The 24,375-nt window shown below is 43.7% G+C and overlaps 2 protein-coding genes across 2 annotated transcripts in view; one reads left to right on the forward strand and one right to left on the reverse strand.

The window, feature by feature from the left end:
* MAEL (maelstrom spermatogenic transposon silencer) overlaps positions 1 to 8,776 on the reverse strand; it is a 47,039-nt gene extending 38,263 nt beyond the window's left edge. Inside the window, exon 1 of the mRNA XM_025394672.1 lies at positions 8,698 to 8,776. The gene's annotated coding sequence lies outside the window, so the exon portion shown is untranslated. The remainder of the gene's footprint in view (positions 1 to 8,697) is intronic.
* Positions 8,777 to 9,047: 271 nt separating this feature from the next.
* Positions 9,048 to 24,375, forward strand: part of ILDR2 (immunoglobulin like domain containing receptor 2) — a 61,490-nt gene continuing 46,162 nt past the window's right edge. Inside the window, exon 1 of the mRNA XM_025394641.1 lies at positions 9,048 to 9,141. Coding sequence (XP_025250426.1) covers positions 9,096 to 9,141 — 46 coding nt within the window. The 5' untranslated portion in view covers positions 9,048 to 9,095. The remainder of the gene's footprint in view (positions 9,142 to 24,375) is intronic.

Here is a 24,375-nt window from a genome sequence, read left to right on the forward strand (position 1 = left end):
ATTTGGAGAAGGGGTTCAAAGTGTTAAGAATGGGCATGGTGAGACCAGTTAGGAGGCTCCTTCAAGAGTCCATGTGAGCGATAATGGCAACCTCAACAGAAAAGAAAGGCTGGGCTCAAATTGTATTTTGGGAAAAATAGAACTAGCTAATGGATTGGTTGTAGGAGTAAGAAAAAAGGAGGAGTCCTAGGATTTTGGCTTGAGTATCCCACTGGCACTTAGTGCTTTTACTAAGATAGAGAGGACTTTGGGGCAGAGGGAGACGGTGCTAATGCCAAGAAGGGTCCAAGGTCCAAAGCTCCCGATAATGTCTATTATCTGCTTCTCTCCTCACAGGTCCTTTTTTTTTTTTTTTTTTGAGACAGGATCTCATTCTGTCAACCAGGTTCCAGTGCAGTGGCGCAATCACAGCCAACTGCAGCCTAAGTCCCATGGGCTCAAGTGATCCTTCCACCTCAGCCTCCTTAGTAGCTGGGACTACAGGTGTGTGCCACCATGCCCAGATAATTTTTGTATTTTGTGTAGAGATGGGGTTTTGCCATGTTGCCCGGACTGTCCTCAAACTTCTGGGTTCAAGTGATCTGCCTGCCTCAGCCTCCCAAAGTGCTGGGATTATAGATGTGAGCCACTGCTCCTCTCCTTCTTTGATAAAATTTATTTTTTTCTATTTTACGTAAGTACTACATAAACAGAACAGCTTTCCCTACTTTCCAACCCGACTGATTTTTTTCTATTCAGAAATTCTAAAGGGTGGCAGGTTTGGGTTGAAATATGTGGAGGGGGTGGATCAAGAGTTCTATTATGGACATGTTCATTTTGAGATGCCTACTATATATTCAAGTGGAGATGTCAAATAGGCAATTGACCTTGTAAGTCTGGAGTTCTGGGCTTGAGAAAGAATTCAGAAGTAAGCCACATAAAGATGGTATTTAAATTCATGAACTAGATGAGATCATCTAAAGAGAGAGTGAAAAGAGAGAAGAAAAGGATCCAGGATGGAGTCCTGAGGAAAACTAGCATTTAGAAGCCAGAGAAGGAAGACCCAGTAAAGATGACTGAGAAGAATATGTGAAAAAGTAGGAAGAAAGGCAGGAAAACCAAGAAAGGCAAGTGATTTCAGTAGCAAGTGGTTCATGTATTCAATAGGTATTTATTCAGAATTCACTGAATACCAGCCTCTATTTTAAGCACAAGAATAGGTTGAATAGAACAAAGCTTATAGTGGAAAAAAACAGGTAATAAAGAAATAAACTATTACCTATATAACAAGATGTCAGAACATCTTTTTGGACAATAAGTCCAATGAAGAAAAATAATGTAAGATATGGGAATAGCAACAAATAGAGGGTACAATTTTAGGGTGGTTAGTAAAGGCCCTATATGAAGAAATGAAATTTGAGCAAAGACTAGAAGGAAGAGAGCAAGTAAACCATGAAGATATCTGGAGAAGAGCATTCCAGGTAGAAAGAATAGCAAGTGCAAAGGCTCTGAGGTGGGAGCACATCAGGTATGTTTGAGGAACAGCAAAGTAAGTCACATGGCTGGAGTAAAGTGAGTGAGGGGGAAAGTAGAGAGAATATTAGCAAGGGAGCTAGGGCCATATCATATAGGATTTATAGGGCCACCATAAGGACTTTAGATTTTGTCTAAATTGGGGGAAACCATTGGAGATTTGGATGACTATTACTTTTTTTTTAAATTAAGTATGAGGTGTGATTTTCAACCAAGTACGTGTTATGCAAACCACTGAAGAGCACCACAAGTGTTCTTGGAAAATGTGGCTGAGTTTTTTCCTGATGGTAGTTTAAGTGAAGGCCCAACATTATTCAGTGTGCAGCTTCCCTCCTGTGCTAATAATAATAATAGTAGTAATAATTGGTGACATTCATTGTAAGCTACATCCGGCTTTCTGCTAAACACTCCACAAGGGTTATCTTATCTCCCCTTCACAACAACCCTGTGAAATAGATTCCATGATTATCCCCATATTGCAGAAAAGGAAATTGAGACTTAGAGTGGTAAGGTGACTTCCGCATGCCACACAGCCTTTGAGTGGCTTTGACATCTATGAGATCCCAGCTTAACACTCATTCCAATCTGTTTATCTTAGATATTCAAGGTTGTTTACTACCTGATGCTTTGCCAAAGTTAAGAGAGAAATTTCTGAGTACCATGTAGACATTGTTTGAATGTGCCCTCAGATTCTTTAGCAACTCAACGTGATGTCCGGTTGATTCCTCCTGCTTGCAATATACATGTGAATTCTACCTCTTGTGACTCCTTGCAATGTCTTTCTCAATTGGTGTTAGCATTCTCTTCGTGCTGCCCCTTTTCAGGTGCTTGTTACTTCTTGAGCTCTTGTAATCTCTCCCATGGAAGAGACCTCAATCTGTTGTCTCTGTCTCCATCAATTCATCCTACACCCTGTGGCCAGAATAACTTTGCTGAGAAACAGGTCTGATCTTGTTCTACTTAGAAATTCTCATGGATGGTACATTGCCTATGGAATTACATCCAGATCTGGTAGCTTGGTTTCCCTTGGTTCAACCTCAGCCTACCTTTCCAGCCTTACTGCTGACTCTGCCCTTTGTAAACCCATGCTCTGGGCAGCAGTTCCTGTTCTCACTTCTGCCTGTTGCTTGTGCATCTGTGCTACCTCCTGCTCCCTTTCTGCCCCTAGAAATTCTGTCCAGATGATGTTTAAAGCTTAGCTCAGGGGTCACCTTTTCATGAAGATGTCTCTGACCAGGACTACTGATAAATAATTGACCCTCCCCCACTTAATTTTCCTACCATATTTGGTACATGTCCTAATACAGGCCCTGTCACACCATCATACTTAAAGACCACATATTTGCCTCCCTCCCTCCCTCTCTACACACATGGAGACAACTCAAATGTAAGCTCTTTGACATAAGGGGCTGCGATTCATTCATCTTTGAATTTGTATTAGTTTTTAATTTCTAGATAGCATAGTGTCTAGAATATAGTAAGTATTCAATAAATGTGTGTGGAATAAATGAATGAATTCAGGGAAGAGAAAAGGAGAGATGAGGAAAAGGGAAGATGAATACACTGGGGGCAGTTTGTAATTAATTAGACAAGTACACATTGATCATCTCTATGTAAAAGGCACCTACTCAGAATTGGGGAAGGAGTACAGAATTAACACTTCTATGAGAGATCCTCACCCCGCTACTTCAACACGAAGGTCAAGGCTGCTGTTTTCTAACCCTTTAAAGGGTCTTTAAAGCCCACATGCCACTTCTCTTGCTTGAGCAGTTTCTTTTCATGGTGTTCGATGTTCTGGCCTTCTCATTCTAGCTCTCTTCCTTGCCCATTTTCTGGGGGTGAGGTCATCGGATGACATATTTGTTCTGGCTCATTTCCCTCTCTCAGGTTCTGTCTTTGACCTGTGCCAGGAAGAAGGCCTTTAGAAGAATGCATAGGGCTGGGCTCCGAGAAACAGTCTTCTGGCTAAATCACCAAGACCCAGAGTGAAAGGCAGCTTCATCTTGTAAACTATAGGCAGTCAGTTACCCTTTCTTCCTATAACCTTTGGGCTGTAGGAAGCTGCTTGACTACTAGTATAAGAATTGTTCTGCTGCTCATCTGGGGGGCTGTCAATGCTGTTCTGGTCTCCAAAGGATGCTAACAATGAAATAAAAACAGAAACAAAAGCAAACACTGGAGACAGGGCTCCTAAAAGAGCAGTAACCTTCATCTCTGGCTCTGTAACTCACAAAGAAATTATAGGTTGCACTGTCAGTAAAAGCTCCCAGGGCTCAACTGCTCATAATTAACTTGATTAACTGCTCACGATTGAGACATGAGAACAGGTGTACATCTAGGGGCTTTGTATCTGGCTGAAGATACAGGCCTGACAAAACACCTGTCACTCCTTCTTCTCTCCTTTCTGCAGGGATGTCCTAGAGACTGGAGGACAAATTTACAATGAGTAAATGTTGGCATGGGCACAGCTTTTGTCCAGCACCTTTTCCTATATTATAGAAATATTAGAGGGTATAGAAAGTTGTAGGCTGGGCATAGTGGCTCAAACTTGTAATCCCAGCACTTTGGGAGGCTGAGGTGGGAGGATTGCTTGAGCCCAGGAGTTTGAGACCAGACTGGGCAACACAGCAAGATGCAGTCTCTAAAATATATATATATATATATATATATAAAATTAGCTGGGCATGGTGGCATGCACTTGCAGTCCCAGCTACTTGGGAAGCTGAGGCCAGAGGACAGCATTGAGCCTGGTAGTGTAAGGTTGCAGTGAGCTATGATAGCACCATTGCAGTCCAGTCTGGGTGACACAGAGTCAGACCCTGTCTCTAAAAGAAAGAAAGAAAATTATAAAGAAAAAATATAAATGAATGATGATCTTCCCAGAGGTAACCATTGTTACTCATTTGTTTCCTTTGTCCCTTTTAAATGTATGTTTTCATATTTGATAGCAAGCTCTGAATATACTTTTATGTTTTTTTTTCCCTGCACATTATCCTTAGATGGACCTTTTTAGGGAACACATTGGTAGAGAGCTAATTCAGGCAAGGGCTGCCCCCACTGTTGAGCAGGATCTAGCCTTTGGATGAGGCACACAAAGCATCACCTAATTCAGCACCCAGCACCACTGCAGTTGGATTTGAAGCCTGAGATTGCAGGTTCTTGGATTAAATCTGCTGGAAGTACATGGAATTTTCAACACATTCTCCCAACCTTTTACCTTTTTAAATTTCTAGATAGCATAGTGTCTACTGTCCACTGTTCTTGCCAGTTCAGATTTTTTTCTTTTTTTTGGCATAATGCATTTGTATATTTGCATTTCCTTTCTTTAAAGCATTTTCTTAATGAAACAATTTATTCCTCAACATGAAAGGACTTCAAGATTGAAAATGTTTTTGGTTTTCAGTATAGGGTGCCTAGAGTCTCCAGTTTTTTTAGTTCCTTGGTTTTTTTAGTTCCAGTTTTTTTAGTTCCTTGGTTTAATTTAGTTTTTTTAACTTATAATTCATTGAGAGTGGTTTTGAAGGTATGGAGGATGGGAAAGATAACAAACCCAAAAGGTAGCAGGAGAAAAAAAAGATGGACCAAACTTACATGAGAAAAATGGTATCTGTTTCAGAGTCATACTTCATATATCCCTCTTGGAATGTAGGATCAGAGAGAAGTAGAAATAGGATTTTATCTGTGTGCTTTAAACAGACTCACGTTAAGCAGTATTCATGTGCATGCATGCCTGTGTGTCTGCAATGAAATCATGTTTTAAAGAGGATTCAGCTACATTATATTTATAACTATGTGGTTGCTACCAGCTACCAGCATGTCTCCTTGCGGTGGTTCACTTCTCTTTTCTCTGTGTCCTAATTCTGTTCTATAGTGTAGAGCTTTGCTGAAGCAGCCTGTTAGTCCCCCCCACCACATACAATCCCAGCTGTGGCTTCCTGGGAATCTTATTCTGGTCCCATACAGGTCCTTGTTCTGCCATGTTTGTCTCATTGCAGTAGAAAGTTTGAAGTATTGCAGATCCAGACCCCTTCCTTGGCTGTGATGAATCAATCTCTCTATTTGGGGTCCTGTCCTATTAGTTCAGAATGAATGGACAACTGGAGCTTAACTAGATCCAAGGTGCATTAGAAAACATCAGCTCAACAGCTTCCCAGGAGAACAAAAAGAGGTATTGCTTCTTAAACATTAATGTGCATTGGAAGCACCTGGGGAAAGTGGTTAAACCGCAGATTTATGGGCTCCACCTGGAGTTTCTGAGCTCATTATTTTTAGTAGAGCCTGGGAATCTGTGTTTAAACAAACACACACAGTAATATGATCCTGATACTGGAAGTTCAGAAACCACATTGGGACTCTGGGTGCCATATCCCATCAACCACCACCAATATGGAAAAATAACACCATTTTCCCATCCTCTTTTCACCTCCATCCCTTAGGCTACATGTTTTGAATCATTACATATACTACAACATTTATATTAACCCTTCATCACCTTGGTAATAACATGTGCAAGGTGATGGAGGGGCACACACTGTGATTCACTCCAGTTTAGCATCCCCTTCAGGATGGCCTGGGCCCCACTCACTCAGGAAGATTCAGGATATACCATGTGTAACTCTGGCTATAAAGTAGACATGCAGGGCACTACATGGAAAACACATTTCTGGGATGATGGACAAGGCAACTGCATTCTATGATTCATTGTGGCACAAGTGTTTCTTCAAGTCTCCTGATTTCTTCTTCAACTACACATAGATACCTCCTCTGAGCAGACATGAGTTCATTTCTGTGGGCATTCACATTCCACTTCATATACACATCCAGGCTCCCTTCACTCAGTCCATCTCCCATTTTTCACATGTATAAACTTGCTCATATGTCCAAGTTTTGAATAAAATGCCATTATTTTTTGAGACAGGGTCTCACTCTTTCACCCAGGCTGGAGTCCAGTAGCGTGGTCACAGCTCACTGCAGCCTCACCCTCAGCCTCCAGAGTAGCTGGGACTACAGGTATGCACAACCATGCCTGGCTAATTTTTGTATTTTTTGTAGAGATGGGGTTTCACCATGTTACTCAGGCTGGTCAAACTCCTGAGCTCAAGTGAGCTGCCCACCTCAGCTTCCCCAAGTGCTGAGATTACAGGTGTGAGCCACTGCACCTGGCCAAAATGCCACTGTTATGTGCGCTTAGATAATAAACACTATTCAAGCTCTTTTGTGCACTGTGTGGCACACACACATACATGCAGTAAATGGCAGAGCATAATACAAACATAAGGTATTATTATGAGGTATAAATACACCTCAATTTTCTGGTGTAGATGTTCTTTTTATGGTGCAAACAGTATATGCTTTAGAGTCAGATTCAAATCTTAGCTCTGCCACTTACTAGTAACCTGATCTTAGAGAAGTTAGTTAAATGCTCTGGGCCTAAGTTCCCTGTTTAGGGTTAAATGAGAAGGCTTGTAAAACATGTAGAACTCTGCCTAGAACCTAATAGGAAACTCACAAATGTTAGGTACCTCCTATATTTTTATTTTTCTGTCTATGAAAGGAAATAGTCCTCAAATTTCTCTCATGCAATACATAGCATGAAAAATCATCCTGGCCAAAATAAGCAAAGAAAGAGTTTATGAAAGGATATTGGGTGGCTCAAAGAATTGCCGGGGAAGTGAAGAGCCAAGTGTAGAAGAGAGGCTAGACCCCAGAGAGCCTGCAAGACCACAGCCAAAAATCACACCTTGGAGCATCCTGGTGGCTTGACCTCTGCCACAGCTGATCGTGTACACTGGATGCTGCTGCTGCTGCCTCAGTGACAAAATCAGTTCTCCACTGTCCTTGTTCCTTATATCCACCACTTGCTCCAGAATCAAAAAGCTCTGAGGGAGAGGTCAGCCTGGCTATGCCAGGGGCCCTGGCCTGCACTCCAGCTGGGATGGTCAGGAAGGTGGCTCTAGACTTTCTGGCTTCTGCAGTTGGAATTCCTCAGAATAAGAAGGAATTGAGATGTCAGGCAGCCATAAAAGACAGCTGTCCAGGGTCTACTCTTACCATTTCTCACATGTTCACATACATATCCTCCCTGTCTGCATACACATTCACTCTCAGGTGTGGAGTCTGCCTGCTCCAGGAACTCCCCTCCAGCCTGGCACCACTCTGTTTTCAGATGCTACCTGAGACCTTTCTGCTATGTCTCTTTCCTCTACCCAGAATGCCCTCGCCTGCCCCCTTTCCACCAGGGATCCTTGAATGGCTCAAATCTTGTGCTTTCTGCAAATGCCAACTCAGATATTACCTCTCCTTTATCGTGGTGCCCCCACCCTACCCACGACTTACTCCTTCCTCTATGTTCCCAAGGCACTTTCTCTATGTCTCCATTATTGCACTTTCCCCGTTTTACTATGAATAAGTATCATGTCTTTAATGATCTGACCTTCCTCCCTTTCCTGGACCCAAGATGAGGCTCCTAAGGGCAGGAAGTCTATCTCATTCCACTTTGTAACCTTAGTTCTTAGCACCTAGTAGAGGCTTCATATATATATTTCTTAAGAAAATCATACATTTCTCAGTTCTCTCTCAACACATAACATTTTGAGACACAAGACAAATCCATCTGACAAATAGGAATAATCCATGTGAATGCGTGCTGGAATCTATAAAGTGTTGGATGGATTTAAGCCGTTATAATCATTTATCTCATTCTGGTTTTACATATTTTCTGTTAAAGGGCCGGATGCCCTTATTCTACCTCATATTTTAACAGGAAAAAGTAATGACGCGAGATTCCCGCCTACCTTTTTCAATTCTGCGGAGCCTCCTGCCTGGTTCCTTGCACTGTCAAAAAGGAAACCAGACGGAGGGGCGGCGGTACCGCAGAAACGAACATTCTAGCCTAGAGGACTTGCTAGTTAAGTCCCGTAAGAAGTTACGCCAAGTCCCCGCCGTCCCCCACCCTCGCCGCTGTCGCTCTCTCCCGGTTCAGGTTGGCTGTGGCAGCCTGCAGCCACTGCTCGAGTCCCCAGCCCGCGTTCTCGCCGGGGTTCCCGAGCGCGGGCGTCCCTGGGAGAAGCCGCGATGGTCGCTCCCAGCTCGGCGCGGCCCGCGGGGCGGCCTCCCCGGCGCCTCTCGCTGCCTGCAGCCCAGCGGCCCCTTCTCCCTGCGTGGCCTCAATCACTCCACGCTGACCTCTGGGCCGCCGGGGGCCAGCACGTGACAGAGAAACTTTGGCAGTCGGGGCAGCGGGCGGCGGGGCGGAGGCGCGGGAGGCGGTGAGGCGGCCGAGCTCCCCCGCGCGGCGGGCTCTGCGGCGGGGAGACGCTAGCCCCGCGCCGCGCTGCCTGGGCGTGCGGATGCGCCGCCGAGCGCCGCGCGGACCCCGGAAGCCTGCGGCAGCGCGCGCTCCGCCGGCGGCGCGATACAGCCCCCGGCCCCGCCTGCGCGGCCGGCCCGGCGGGCGCTGCGCCCGGGGACGCCTGGTGTCCGCCGCTCCGCCGCCGCCCGCTGCCGCGGGGTGACAGCAGTCCTTCTGCTCCAGCCGTTTCCCACTTTCCTCACTCCGTAATTCGGATGGGAAGTTGGGGAAGATGGACAGGGTCTTGCTGAGGTGGATTTCTCTCTTCTGGCTAACAGGTAAGAGTCCTTTTCTGCGGAAACGAATAACTTTGTATATTCCTGTAGTGGTTCTGTTCTCACCGCGCCCCCACCCCCCATTTTCCTCCTTACTGACCATGTTTAAAGCTGCTTAGCGGTCTGGTGGAAAGTGGGGGAGGGGGCAGCGTGTGTGTGTGTGTGTGAGAGAGAGAGAGAGAGAATGATGGGGGCGGCGGGGGAGAAGCCCAATGACAAGTGAGACGCATCTAGATGCAGGTGTTTGACTCATTGGCGCTGAGGTTGTTCTTTCGAATGTGCATTTCCCCTCCATAAAACGGTTCTCCTTCGGTCTTATCCTGAGTTTGTAATGCTGTGAGTCCTGGGAAAAGCCTGGCTGGAATCAAGGAAGCTCAGAGGGAACTGATTAATTAAATGAACTGGTTTTCTGGAGGTGGGGGCTGGAGGACTGCCTCCTTAATTTTTTCCCTAGAGAAGGAGGGGGACCCAGGGCATTCTCTCTGTGGCTCTCTGGAGGGTGCAAGGAACTGGAGGTTGGGAAGGAGATGGGGATGGAACCTTCACTGGTTGTAGAGGTTAGGGCCTGGCTCTCTCTCACTTGGTGTCATTTGGGGAGTGGTCCCAAATGATAATTAGAAAGCAGAAGAGCCTTTCTAATAGCTGCACTTCCCACTCCCTAAAAGATAATTTGCAGAGAGATTTAGAGACATTGGGCTTCTCCCCAGCACCAGAATCACTGGTCTAGCTGGGTCCTCTGTGTCCTCCCCTTCTTTTTGATGAACTTTCTCCCCATTCTCTTGGGGTCAGGAGATGCTCTTATTCTTAACCCATTTCCCCACATGAGGATTCCAATTCCCTTAGGGATACAGAACCTTGGGGGGTGGTCATCCCTGAGAGATTCACAAAGCAGCCCTGCTGAAGGGAGTGGGATGGAGGTGAGGAAGGTCTGGATAGCTTGGACTGGGTCAGAGGCAACCATTCAAATCAAGGTGGAGGCAGAATGATGGAAGAAACAGAACAAGGGGTCAGAAAGGTGAGGACAGGATGGGGATGGAAGGCAGGAGAGAAAAGGGAAAATAGCACCACATGAGAAGTTTTGTCCCCTCTAGGATCACCATCAAAATCAAGGCACTAGGCAAAGGGGAACAATCTTAGAATAGCTAAAACAAGTCATGGAAAGAGGGTAAAATACATTTAGCAAGAAAAGGCAAATACCGCATTTCCCTTAGCTTCAGAATAAGATTCTTCGTTGCCTAAATATTTTTCCCATTTCAAATGAAATGCCCCTAACATTGCCCTTGCCCCACTGCTGGGTTTAGGCTGGGGGAGGCACCCTTAGCAGAGTTAGCCTCTTCTTTTGGCTGCTTTGAGTTCATCCCTCCCACGTTATTCAAACATGAATCATCTCTAATTTCAGGGTTTGGCTGATCCATGCCTCCCTGCTCCCCTGGCCTCCCGGTGCCTTCCACTCCCACCCTCACTGATTCTTCACATCCTTAATCTGCCTCTACTCTCGGTTGTCAATATTCTCAGGGCACTTAGTCCTTGAGCCTGTATCACAACAGCCCTGAAGTCAGCCAGGCATCTGGGGAGGGGTCCCTGAGTCAGAGGTGCTCTTACAGACACACTGGGGTCTGCCTAAAAGAAGTACTCTGGGGGTTTGCAGGGAGTGACAGAAGAAGGGAAACATAGAGCTCTCTTTAGATGGCTCACAGCTTTTTATGAAATAGAATCATATCACTGGAGGGGACTACAGGAACTGTAGTTCAGCCCTCTCAGTTTATACAGATGGAGTCCTATAGAGGCAGTATGCACATAGCACGTTCATGATTGATTAGGGACTAGATCCCAGTTCTCCCGAACCCCAGACCAGTCTCATTTGCCCTTTCCTAAGCTGCCTCTCCGGGCTTTTTGCTGGAGGGCTTTTTGTTTTATTTTTGTTTTGAGGGAGGTGATGCTTTGTCTGTACCTTCTGCCACCTGCACCTGGAGAGGCTGTTCTGCTTGGAATCAGGCAACAGGTTAGTTATCAGGACCAGCTCAGCTGTCAGATGGCTGGGGATTCTTTGCTGTGAAAGTGAGGCTGACTCCTGGGATCCCATTGATCATCCTCTGCTCCCTGCTCCTGCTTTCCCCTCATCCCATCACTGCTGTCAGAGGTGTGGACAGACAAGCTGCCTCTCAGCCTCAGCAAAGTAAAGGAGCAAACAATGGCGGCTGGGGAGGGGAGGGAGGAGACAGAAGCAGACAAGGAGGAGATGAATTCAGACTCATTCTTCACAGAGAACCATGAGAGGAAAGGTGAGAAATTTTAGTCCAGCCCAATCAATGAATTCTCTTTTGAGGGGGTGGTAGAAAGGAAGGGAGACAGGGAAGGACAGATTAAAAATGAGACAGAGAGCCAGGAAAAAAAAAACCACATTCATTCTTCCTCTCCCTCCCTTTCTCTCCCCATCATCTCTCTCCCACTCCCTCTCTATTTCTCCTCCGCTCCCCTCTCCTCCTGTTTCTCTTTTTTAATGCAGGCTGAGCAATTTCTAATCAACACTTCAGTTTTTTCCTCCAGGCTCTAGCAGCTCCTTCCTTGTCTTTCATTACTAAAATTCTGTGTTTCTTCCTGTTATATATTTAGCCTCATGATTCCTTATTGTCATTGTGATGTTGCTTCCTGTAATATATTGGTTTTGTTATTGCTGCTGTTGTTGTTGTTATTTTGAACAAAACAAAATGCTTACCAGCTGCTATTTTAGCAACAGGTGCCATCTAGCAATAAGACTTGAAGGAGGGTTCACTCTGTCTTTGTTCCTGAATATGGGTGGCGTTTCATCCTTTCCTGGCAGCAGAGGCTGTGAGAAACGCTGGAGCTGTGTCAACACTCTGGGAACACACTCCTGGAGCAAGCGGTGTGTTTTCCTGGAGGCTTCTTTGGCTATCTCTGTAATAAAGATTGCTTGATGGATTAGCATTTCTTTTTCTTTTCTTTTCTTTTCTTTTTTTTTTTTTTTTTTTGAGACTCAGAGTCTCACTCTGTCACCCAGGCCATAGTGCTTTGGCACCACCTCGGCTCACTGCAACCTCCACCTCCTGGGTTTAAGCAATTCTCGAGCCTCAGCCTCCCAAGTTGCTGGGATTACAGGCATGTGCCACCACATCTGGCTAATTTTTGTATTTTTAGTAGAGACAGAGTTTCACCATGTTGGCCATGTGGGTCTCAAACTCCCCACCCCAGGTAATATGCCTGCCTTGCCCTTCCAAAGTGCTGGGATTACAGATGTGAGCCACATGCCCGGCCCTGGCTTAGCATTTCTTTTGGTTTCACTTGTTTGTCTATTATACAAGCACATATTAAATTTTTGTGATTTCTAAGGATTATAATAAGTACTGAAAATGAGGCACTAAAAGACTTAGTCCTTGCCCTCAAAGAGTTGTCAGTCTAGTCAGTGATTCGAATAGGTTTTCATCCAGGTGCAGTTGTTCATGCCTATAATCCCAGCACTTTGGGAAGCTGAGGCAGGCGGATCTCTTTGAGTCCAGGAGTTTGAGACCAGCCTGGACAACATGGTGAAACCTCATCTCTACAAAAAATAAAAAAAAAAATTAGCCAATTACAGGCTTGCACCTGTGGTCCCAGCTACCCAGGGGGCTGAGTGGGAGGATTGCTTGAGCCTGTGAAGTAGAGGCCGCAGTGAACTGAGATTGTGCCGCTGTACTCCAGCCTGGGTAACAGAGTGAGACCTTGTCTCAAAACAAAAACCAAAAACCAAGTTTTCCAGTCATTTTGTTATGGTCGTTAAAGGTCCTTTGATGAGAGCCATACCCCTGCTGTGAGAGCATGGAGGAAGCACACTCAACCCAAACCAGGAGTGGTGCAGCAGCTCTGAAACAAATTCCCAGAAAACGTGACAGCTATGTTAAGATATTTGTTCATGAATAGTCAGTGAGTGAGTTACTCCTATGTCCCAGAAATTATGCTGGGGTTAATAAGATGAATAAGTCATAGCCCTTGCCTTTAAGGTACTTAGTCTGGTGATGGAGACACCAGTTATGGAGTAGCATTATGCGAAAGCAATGGTAAAGATCTGCACTCTGGAGTGCCTTGAAGGGGCCCCCGACCCAGCCTGCAGTGGGAAGGGAGGTATCAGGGAATGATCATTACTTGGTCTGGTTTCATGTTCAGGTAGACACCTGGTGACTGAAGGATAGGCTTGGGTGTAGAGAGTTAAAATGTTGTTATTAGCCCTGGAGAAAGAAGAATCACTTTTAGAGACTGCTGACACCTCAACTTCCGTTATCTCTTTTCCTGTCCTGTATACCTTCCAATTTCTCTTCCTCCCCTGTTCTACTTTTCTCCATGGAACTTACCTCGTTCATCTTCTTTCATCACTTTAGCACAGCTCTGCCAACTCGGCATCATCCCCCAGCCTGGATGCTTCTCTCTGTACTAGGAGAGGGAAGTTGTTTCAATATCCTCATCACTCTTTACATTTTAGACATAGGAATATTCTGGGTGGCTAGTTTATATAAACTTGAGTATCAGTGTGAGTAGTCTTGCACTACTCGCACCACAGTGCAAGTACCTAGTGCTTAGTTCAGTGTTAGTAGTATTAGTATCAGGACACGGTTAGTGGAAAGAGCCCTGACCTGGGAGCTGAGGATTAGGTTCTAGTCCCACCTCCTCCATAAATCACTGTATAACTGTGGGTTTGGATCTTGGTCTTAAATATTGAGCAAGTTGATTTTTAAAGTTAACTTCAGCTCTAAGATTCTAGGGTTCTGAAATTTTCCCCATTAAAATTTGATGAGTTATAAATGAAAGCTAAAGAGTAACAGGTACATAATTCCTTTTATAATTTACCCAGGAAGAGCCATCAAGGGAGACCCAGTTTTCTTTTTTTTCTTTTCAGACTTTCCCAGACCATTAATGATTGGAATGAAAAACACCAGGTAGAAAGGAAGAGCTCTTGCTCGAATTTTCAGAAGAACAAATGGAGCTCTTGCTGGACAGGACAGGTTCTACTCTGAGCAATTAAATGTGGTCATATTGGGAACTGATAAAGTGAGGCAAGTACTTTGGACCAGATGGGATGAATCTTACTCCAGCCAACCTGGTCCTAGAATGTCCCTTCTAGTCCAAAATCTTTGTTCTAGGACTCACCTATTCAGCCCTTCCAACTATTTTAACTCTTATGCCTTCTTTTTCCCAATGTTGTTCTCACTTATTTACATGCTATGATGCTTTTCTATGTGTTAAATGGCTTTTATAGACATTATCCCATTTGATCTTGCTAAGTAAGTAAGGCCGGTGTTGCCTACCTATACTTAAGAAGACCAAGGCTCAGAGGAAATAGGTGACTTGTCCAAATCCATGATACCTTACTGGTTAAAAGAATAAGAAATCATGTCACTGCCTTAATATGACTTGGTTATTTGAAGTGCCTCAATTCAGGGAAACATTCTTTTCTGGTTAAAGTAGATCAAACTATAACTCCTGATTTAGGAGAACATACGTGGTGTCTATTATGGGGCATTGGATATTGACGCACAGAGTTCATAGAACTCAGGGAAATAGTGCAAGAAAAGTGAGAAACAATGGCAGTTAGTTTCTCGTAATGAAATCCTGAGATCTAGTGGGAAAGGAGCGAATGAAGAGGACTCCAGCAAGGCACATGAGAGCAGAGGATGTGCCCCAGTGACAGAGCAGAAACTGATGGCACATCAGAGCCCATCTGGGACTAGGGGCTGCTGCTGTGCTCTCAGGAGCCACATAGGATGTAGCTATAGCATATGCATGCTTAAAGTCTCAGTCTTCAAGATAGTTTTTGGCTCTCTGAAAATGAAATAAGGTGTTTTGGATGACTAGAGTTCTTTACAGGCCAAGGAACAAGGAAGAACTCAGAAGAACATGCTGCTTCCTCTGTTCTCCTTCAGCATGTGGAACCCTACAGAAAGTGGTGCTGAATTAGGAGTAGGGCCCTTGCATTCAGCTGAGGCCCTGCATCCTCACTCCTTCCATGCCCTTGGCTCACCAGGAGGCAGTGTGTAGAGGGGGTGGTAAGGCTCAAACTGACCTGGATTTGAATGCCAGCTTAGGATTTTATTTTTTATTTTTTTATTTTTATTTTTTGGCTTTAAATTGAAAGCTAACCTGCCTTATAGGATTGTTGTGATAATTAAAATGAAGTTATATAAAACTTCTAGCACAATATTTGGCACACAGCAGGCCCTCGTTACTTATTATGAACCCAAACTAGATGTATTTGTCAGTATTTTGATGCAGAAACAAGCAGTGCCCAAATCTCAATAGCTCACAATATACACTTAGTTCTTGCTCATATTATATGAGACCTGCAGTCAGCTATGGGTAGTTATGGATTGGCTAGGTTTGGTGGACTTGGCTCAATTCTAATTATCTTCTTACTCCAAGACCCAGGATGAAGGAGCAACCACTATCTGAGTATTTTGTTCTCACAGTGGAGGGCAAATGCTCAAGGGGGTCAGGGCAAGGGCAGAGCCAACCCATACAGATGCCTTTAAAGCTTCTGCTTGGCCATATCTATGGCACATCTGCTCACAACCCATTGACCCAACAAGTCATGTGGCCAGGCTTATAGTCTACGGGGTGGTAAGTATACTCTGCCCACAGGGACCAACGCAAGGATGGGGAAGAAACAAATCACTGGGAATAAATACTATAATCTGTCTACTAGGTTAAATTATTCAACACATGTATGGAGTACTTCCATGTATCAGTCTTTAGAAGTCTGCAGAGGGAGCTTGTTATTAGTTGGGGGAATAGATGGCTAAATAAGAAATTCTCAGGGAAAGTGATGTGATTCTTTGGGGTACTGTGACTGCTCTAAGAACAGGAAGAAGCTTCTAGAGGCAGTGATAGCTGAGCAAGTCTTGAAGGATAAGTAGGAGTTGGCCAGAGAAGAGTGGCATGGGGGAAGGGGAGTCTGCAAAGGGAACAGCCTGTGCAAAGGCCAAGAATCAAGGGAGGGCATGATGTTTTCTGAAAACTCAAATGCTTTAGTATGGTTAGAGTATTTAGTACTGTAGGAAGAATGGAAGGTAGTGGCCCCATCTCAGAGGAGTTTTTGTGCTCCTGAAGGCTAGAGGGAATCTTTTAAGAGTCAGAGCAAGAGAGTGGCACAATCAGATGTGCGTTTTAGAAATATCACGTGGACCTCAGTGTGGAGAGTAGATTAGATGTGGATAAGGCTTGTAGCAGAAATCAACTAGGGGACACTTGCAGAAAGCATGGCAAGACACGATGAGATCCTCAACTCACATGGTACAGTGAGGATGAGAGAAGTGGACAGAGTGACCAGAGGTGGAGGACATAGGACTGGCTTGGATGGATGTGGTGGTTGAAGGGGAGAGAGCGTCAAAGTGCCTCCAAGTTTCTGGCTGGAGACTACTGGAGATGCCATTCATTAACATGAACTAACACAAGAGGAGAAATTTGTTTTGTTTTGAGACAGAGTCCTACTCTATTGCCCAGGCTGGAGTGCAGTGGCACCATCTCAGCTCACTGCAGCCTCTGCCTCCCAGGTCAAGCAGTTCTTGTACCTCATCCTCCCAAGAAGCTGGGACTATAGGCACACATCACCATGCCCGGCTAACTTTTGTATTTTTAGTAGAGACAGGGTTTCGCCATGTTGGCCAGGCTGGTATTGAACTCCTGTCCTGAAATAATCTGCCTACCTCGGCCTCCCTAAGTGCTGGGATTTTAGGCGTGAGCCACAGCATCCAGCCAGGAGAAATATGTTAAGGAAGGAAGATGAATGTTCCCCTCCCTCCCTTCCCCCTCCCTTTCTACCTTCCTACCTTCCTTCCTTCCCATTTGAAGTATAGCCTAAACTGTTATAACTAAGAGATCCTAAAATATTGTAACCCACACAAAAGAGTGTATTTCTCCCTCCTGTAAGAGTCCAAATCTGTGGGGATAAGTCTACCATTTCCAACATGCAGCTTCCGAGACTGCTCATAGCCATTCCTCAGCAGGAAGGGGCAGGAAAAGCAGAGTTCCAGGGCAAGCCACTTGTTTTGAGAGAGGTGGCCCAGACGTTACACACATCACTTCTAACATACCTTTGTCCTGAACCTAGTCACATGGCCACACTTAGCTAAAAGAGAGGCTAGGAAATATATACTACTTGGCTGGCCAAATTAAACCTGGGAATTTCTATTACTGAAAGGAAGAAGGAGATAGTTGGTGTCTCCATCTACAGATAGATGAGTTTGAGGTGTTTGCATAACATCTTGATGGAGAGTGAAGTTGTATATTTGATTCTGGAGCTTAGGAAAGAGATCTACACAGGAGATATGGATAACAAGTTGGTAAAGGCTGATAAGAGCTTTGTTAGAGGAGATTTTTCCTGTCTAAATGGCTGTTCCATCCCAGAAGTCTGATCCACTTGGAAACCAAGACAGTTTTCAAAGTACCTCCACATTGCAGGGTAAAGACCGACCTCTTTTAGCACTGCTTTGTCCCATTGGAACAGCATGTAAGCCAGCTAGGCATCACCCATGAATTCATTTCAGATCTGTGGAAGATGAGGCAAATGAGACAGAAAGAAAATGTTTCTAGCTTTTACCTACACAGTGGTGGCAGAGAACAAGAAAGGATGGCCCATTTGGAGAAAATATGCTTGAAGAATAGCAAGATTTGTGTAAACAGACACCAGAGTTATTGGCAGCAAATAATTATGCCGTGAGCAAAAATCCACCTGGGCAGTGGCAGCACTGGTATTTACCATGGCCCTTTGGAAAAGAGTGACACATTGCTGCTTTTGAGACTCTTTGGGGGAAAACATATGACAACACTATCATGTTTTTAAAAATTTCAAGATGGTACATCTGGTTACCCTACTCCTAAAGTGGATTGAGCAATCAGGTATACCATGGTAACAAACGAGAAACTGATTCTGGCCAAATTAAGCAGGAAAGGACTTTATTGGAAAGAAGTTGATTAACTCACAGAATCAATGAGAAAGCTGGAGAATGAGACTCAGAAAATAGGCAGATTCCAAGGCAGTGTCTACTATTCTTGGTAAAGCCTTTTTATTTTAGTTTTTTAGGTTTTTTTTTAACACAAGTTTATCAAGGCGATGAATAGTTCCTATTTCGAGAAGAAAAAAAGATTCAAGCTGCATTTTCTTTGTCTTTATACTTTTAGCCTTGTCTTTAAATATTTCCCAAAATGTCTTATTCTCATCCTGACAGTACTACTAAGGGCTGAACAAGCTTTCTTTCCTTGTCTGAATTATGACCAAACCCAGAGGAGGTGTTTACTCATCCCCCTATTCATCTCCTACACTTAAAAAACCTGCCCATTAGTTGTTCCTAAAAAGTATTTTAGGAAATTGGGACAACGTGTTAAAACTGTAAAAACAAAAGAGAAATTTCTTAAAGAATACCTAACTTGACCAGCTTGGCCAGCATGGTGAAACCCTGCCTCTACTAAAAAAAACAAAAAAATTATCTGGGCATGGTGGCACATGCCTGTAATCCCAGCCACTCAGGAGGCTGAGGCAGGAGAATTGCTTGAACCCAGGAGACAGAGTTGCAATGAGCCACAACGGTGCCACTGCACTCCAGCCCGGGTGACAGAGAGAGACCCTGTCAAAAAAAAAAAAAAAAAAAAGAATACCTAACTTGAAGGCAGGCAAAGAAAGATTTGTACAGGTTGGGCATTGCTAATCTGAAAATTTGAAATCCAAAATGCTCCAAAATCTGAAACTTTATGAGTGCCTATATGATGCCAAAAGTGGAAAATTCTATACCTGATACATTTGCTTTCTGGTTGTTCAATGTACACAAACTTTGTTTCATATACAAAATTATTTAAAATATTATATAAAATTACCCTCAGGTTATATGTATAAACTATATATGAAACATAATTGAATTTTGTGTTTAGATTTGGGTCCCATCCCCGAGCTATCTCTTCATGTATATGCAGATATTGCAAAATCCAAAAAAACCTGAAATCTGAAACACTGCTGGTCCCAAGCATTTGAGATAAGGGATACTCAAACTATATTGTCATACTGAATGAAGAAAGAACCTGAAGGCCAAGAATGGGCAATTCTGAGGTCAAATCCTGCTTTTGGTACTGAAAAGAGTTAAGGGACGGTGAGCATTATACAGTATTTCTAAAGATGCCTGTCTCTAATGATGATATTTTTCCATGACCTTTAGCAGCAATCTTTGTTTCTCTAAAATGGGGCTGTGCTTATAGGGCTGCCTCCCAAAGATGCTGGCAGGAATAGCTTACAACTAGTGGGGGAAAGGAACTTGCTTTGAAAAAACTGAAAGTGCTAAAAATAAGAATAGCATTGCCTTAGAGTCTGTGTTTGTTATTCTTGCAAGAACACAGTTCATCATATATAGAATCTTTTTCTTTACGTGAGAATTGGGGCAGGACCTTTTTTTGCACATGCAGCGAGACATTGTCTGCACTTGAAGCTGATCTTCCCTAGCCTGGTGACGAGGTACCTACACCTGGAGATTAGCTGAGATGGGGGCTGCTGCTCTGAGCTGTCACTCTTCACTCTACCTTTAGGCAACTTTCCTAGTTATTGGCCAGAATCCATTCTCTGAGCTGGGGACCACCTGCTAAGAAAGGCCCCTCAGACTCACAGGTTTGGTTTTCATTCATTCATTGATGCATTCCACATTTTTTAGCTTCACCTATATTCTTTGCCTTTGCTGTATGCTAGGGATACAAAGTCAACCAAATCCTGGCCCCTGCCCTCAGGGACCTTATAGTTAGAAATGAACTTTACATTGAATTTCTCAAGATGAGGGACTGGTCTTTTAAATCTGTTTTACCAGAACTTAGAGTAGTGTTTCAAAATATGTTTTTGGTTGAATTAAAATTAGATAGTCAAGGGTGGTTTTCCTGGAGGTCAGAGCACCAAAACAGTTAAAAGAATAGTCTGGTGGTCTAAAAATGATGACCCCCTCCTCTGCAAAGCAGAAAACCACCTATGGTCTTCAATTCTAGTCCTTCTTTCAGTGAGGAATTCTTAATTTTTTTTATTTTTTTTTTTAGATTTAGAAGGTGTAATTTTTATAGATGTAATCTCTACAGTATAATTCTTTGCCTTACTTCACTTCTTTTCCTCTCTTTTGCTCTCTTCCCTAAGGTGCCTCTCTCTAGTTTTCCAGAATACCTACTTTAGTCTATAGGATGAAGCACAGGTTCTTTCTGCACCTCTGTAAATTTCTTTATAGGAGTTTGAAACTCAAGTCCCATATGGTGTTACCAGTGCCTGGACTTGGAGGCCCAGCCTTCCCGTTGTGCCAGCGTATGCTTGTATATGTGTGGGCAAGACCCTTTTTCAGTGCTTCTCTGTGTCTGCCTCCCAGGAACTCCTTCAGTTACATGGCCTGATATTTGCCCAGGAGGAGGGGATAACATACTTATGGTCAAAGGATGGGAAATATTTCAGTATGACTGGAGCATACTGGGGGCCATGTCAAGGAGAAAACTTTATATGCCATGTCAGGGTATTTCAATTTTGTCCTGGAGGGAATGGGGAATCGATGGAGGCCTTAAAGCAGGAACTGACATGATTGATGTGTGTTTTAAAAACAGTATTCTAGAAAAATATGGAGAGTGGATTGGAAAGTAGGAAGTAGGAAGACCATTTAGTTGGCTATTGTCAAACCCAGGTGGTAGTGAGGACCTGTGTAAAAGGTTGGTGAAGATCTTTGGAGCCAGTCAGTCTAGGTTCAAACCCGAACTGCTGTCACCTGCTAACCTTGAGATGTTAGGCAAGATACATGCATACAAGCATTCTCTGAGCATCAGTCTCTTCATCTATAAAACAGGTGTAATAACAATGCCTACTTTCTAGGATTTTGAGAGAATTCATTAGGATACTACGTGAAAAGTGCTTAGCACAATCCCTGACACACAGTAAACATTTTACATCTATTATCTAGCAGCAGAAATAGAAACTTGATTTAAGGGAGTGACAGTGGGAAGAGAAAAGGATCAAATTTGAGAGATATTTAGACTTAGTGACCAACTGAATGTGGTCAGGGACAGAGAGGAAATTATCAAAACTAAGATTTCTATCTAGGGCAATAGGTTAAGTGGTATTTTGGCAAAAGAGCGAGGGATAGAGAAAGGATGAGTTTATAAAAAAGAGCTAGGGTGGGAAAAGAGGAGATGATGAATGAGGTTTAGACACGTTTAATTTAAAGTGTTTGTTAAATATGCAGATGAGGCTTAAGGGAGTTGGGGGTGTGAGACATAACTGGTAGTTGGAACCTTGGGAGCAAATGAGATTTCTTAGATCAAATGCACAGCTTATCACTACAAAGAGGCTGAAAATGTTTAATTTATCTGGAATTCAAACTTACAGTTACATATTCTTATTAGCCTGTATAGACTGCAGCATAAGAAGTACTTGTTCTTGGTACCTGGTTTTTGGCATCTGACAAGTAGGAAAATTGAAAAACAAAAACAAAAACTCTAAGAGATAGAACCCCAGCTCAGGATACTCCCCTACTCCCAGGGCAGACCTCTTGGGAATGGGAGCCAGAGAGAGGATATCTCCAGGTCAAACTTCAGTGTCCACAGGGGACTGGCAATCCTAGTCCCCACCCAAATTAGCTACCAGCTCTGAGAGGCCTGATCTGTGGGGGTCCCATGAGAGGTATTTTTTGAAGTTAGATGGATAGCAGCATCACAGGTTCACATTTGGATCAGCCATGCATGAAGAGTATAGGAAACAATACTGGACCCTCAGGAGAAGGGGCTGGTATTAGGGTCCCAGGCAGGCAGGCCAGAGTCCAGGGCAAGGGTTCAGAGCCAGTGGAGCAACTGGATTGCAAATCAGGATACCAAGGTGGAAAAACAGTCTCCAAATAAGGTAAACACAAGTTGAGAGAAAGAGATGCTGCCCAGTGGTTATAGGAAACCTAGGCACTCACCAGGGATCCAGGGTTAGGGCCAGAAGAGCATTTCTAGACCCTACCCTCCAGTGGGAATGGGGGTCCTGATAAACTTGGTCAGGGCAGTTTGGGGACTGGATGGCATTCATCTTACAGTTTGAAACCTGTGGTGCGGAAGGAGGGATTGGCATTTTTACTTTTATCTCCAACACGTCACTCTGTGGTTCTCAAAGATCCAATAAACTGACATTTATTTGGAATTCTAGTCCTGTCTTCTCCAGATCTACCTTTAGCTTAGAGTCCCATTGTGCCTATACATACGCACATGTGTATGCATGTGTGCACACACACACAGGGTTACTCTCTACTTCTGAGTTCCAGGAGGTGTATAAGCGATGTGCAGTGAGGAGCATACCCAGGCACTGTCGCTGTTGAACTCTTGATGACATATTCCAGCATTCTTGTGCAGGTTTTGCCCTATATACACTCGGCATCTCACACCTTGATCTCTGTGCTTGCGTAGCTCTAGGTTTGTAACTTCACAGAAGTCAGCAGACTGCTCTTGATACCCTCTGCAAAGTTAGCAGCTACATTTATTGAATGCTCACTACATACCAGGTATTAGTCTAAATACTTAGGATACAATCTCACTTAACCCTCAAACAACTCCATAAGGTAGTTACTATTATTCTGGTTTTGCCAGCAAGGAAACTGAAACTCATCAGAGTTGAGTAATTTGCTTGAGGTCATGTAGAGCCTGGATTCTTACTTAGGACTGACTACAAAATCCATGCCTTTAAGTATCATGCTATAAAAAGGCAGATGTTTCTGAGAATGTATTTTTTATTTTTATTTTTTTGGAGCATGAGTTTATGTTTATGTAATAGAAGCTGAGAATTGACCAACCTCTATTAATAATTAAGAGAGGCCAGTGGCTTGCTCAAATGGCTAATCTCGTTAACAGAGAACAGAGCTTGGAAGGTTATTCTTAGTAATTATCTAATGAACAAAACCGCAAACTTTCTCTCGAAAAAAATAAATAAATCTCACCACACTTTTGTACAGCACCCACCTGGGTGACGAAATGGTCTGTACACCAAACCCCTGCAACACGCAATTTACCTGTGTAATGGACCTGCACATGTACTCCTTGAACCTAAAACAAAAGTCAGAAAGGAGAAAAAAGGAAAGGCTAGGAAATGTGATTTCCCAAGCAGTGCCAGAATAGCAGTGGAGCAGAAAAGAAGTGTGGTCAAGCACACAGCCTTGTATGGGAATGGTGCCTGTGAGTGGTTATCCGGCCTCAACCACTGCTAATTGAAGTCATTTCACCTCACTTGTTCCTATTTTTATTACCTGAAAAATTGGGGTGTAACTAAGGATTTGAAGAATAATTACAAGGTTACAAAACGCGCTAGAATTTAAGGAGAAACTATAAAGAAATTGATTTTCCTAATCTAGCTACGTAAGTAAGGGAGAAAGGAATCAGCCACATCAACATTTAGTGGTGGTGAAGGGAAGCATGGGAACTAGGGTTCTTCAGTGGGCTTCCAGATAGAATTGTTTGCCTTTTGATGGGGCTGATCTGCATAATCTGGATGTAATCAAGCCTGGTGGTGATGGATGGTTATCAAGATTCAGGATGGGAGGTGAGGGGAAAGGTTGGCAAGGTGAGGGAGAATTAGCATTTGAGACCTACTCTTTACCAGTCACAGTGCTCTTCTACTGAGTCTACTCTCTGAAGGTGCCCAATGAAAGAACGTTTGTTAACAACTCTGAGAGTAAGTATTATGATGCTCGTTCTATAGGTGAGGAAAATGAGTCTCCGATTGCTTAAGAAACCATCACTAGTAGATGATCAGGTGAGATTCAAAGCCATTCCTATTTGATGCCAACACTATTTTACTACACTTCTGACTCATTTAACTAATTTCCTCTGCAAAGTCCTAGAAATTCCCATATTAATAGCCATTCATTTGCTCATACATTTCTTCATTTATTCTGTAGGTAGCTGTTGAGCACAGGGTAGGTCCAAAATGCTTTGAGATTTGATAAATCTCAAATACTCTGTTGTATTCACTTCCAGATGTTACAGAATGCAGAAACCCTTTTCCCCAACAGGAATCAGGACCTACTTTTTCATCGTTCCTTTCACTGAATAGAGACATAGGTCTGGATGTCAGAAGATATGAGTACAAATATGTATCTTTCCCTTGTCAAGAGTCCTTCAGTAAAGAGGCATATTCATAAATAAGTTTATGCTTTAGCTGTGGGAGTGAGTTGGCTTTGCAGGATGTCATTGTGAACACTGGCACTAATAAAGGACAGGACCCCATGGAAA

The sequence above is a fragment of the Theropithecus gelada genome, chromosome 1, assembly GCF_003255815.1.
Source record: "Theropithecus gelada isolate Dixy chromosome 1, Tgel_1.0, whole genome shotgun sequence".
Taxonomy (NCBI): Eukaryota; Metazoa; Chordata; class Mammalia; order Primates; family Cercopithecidae; genus Theropithecus; species Theropithecus gelada.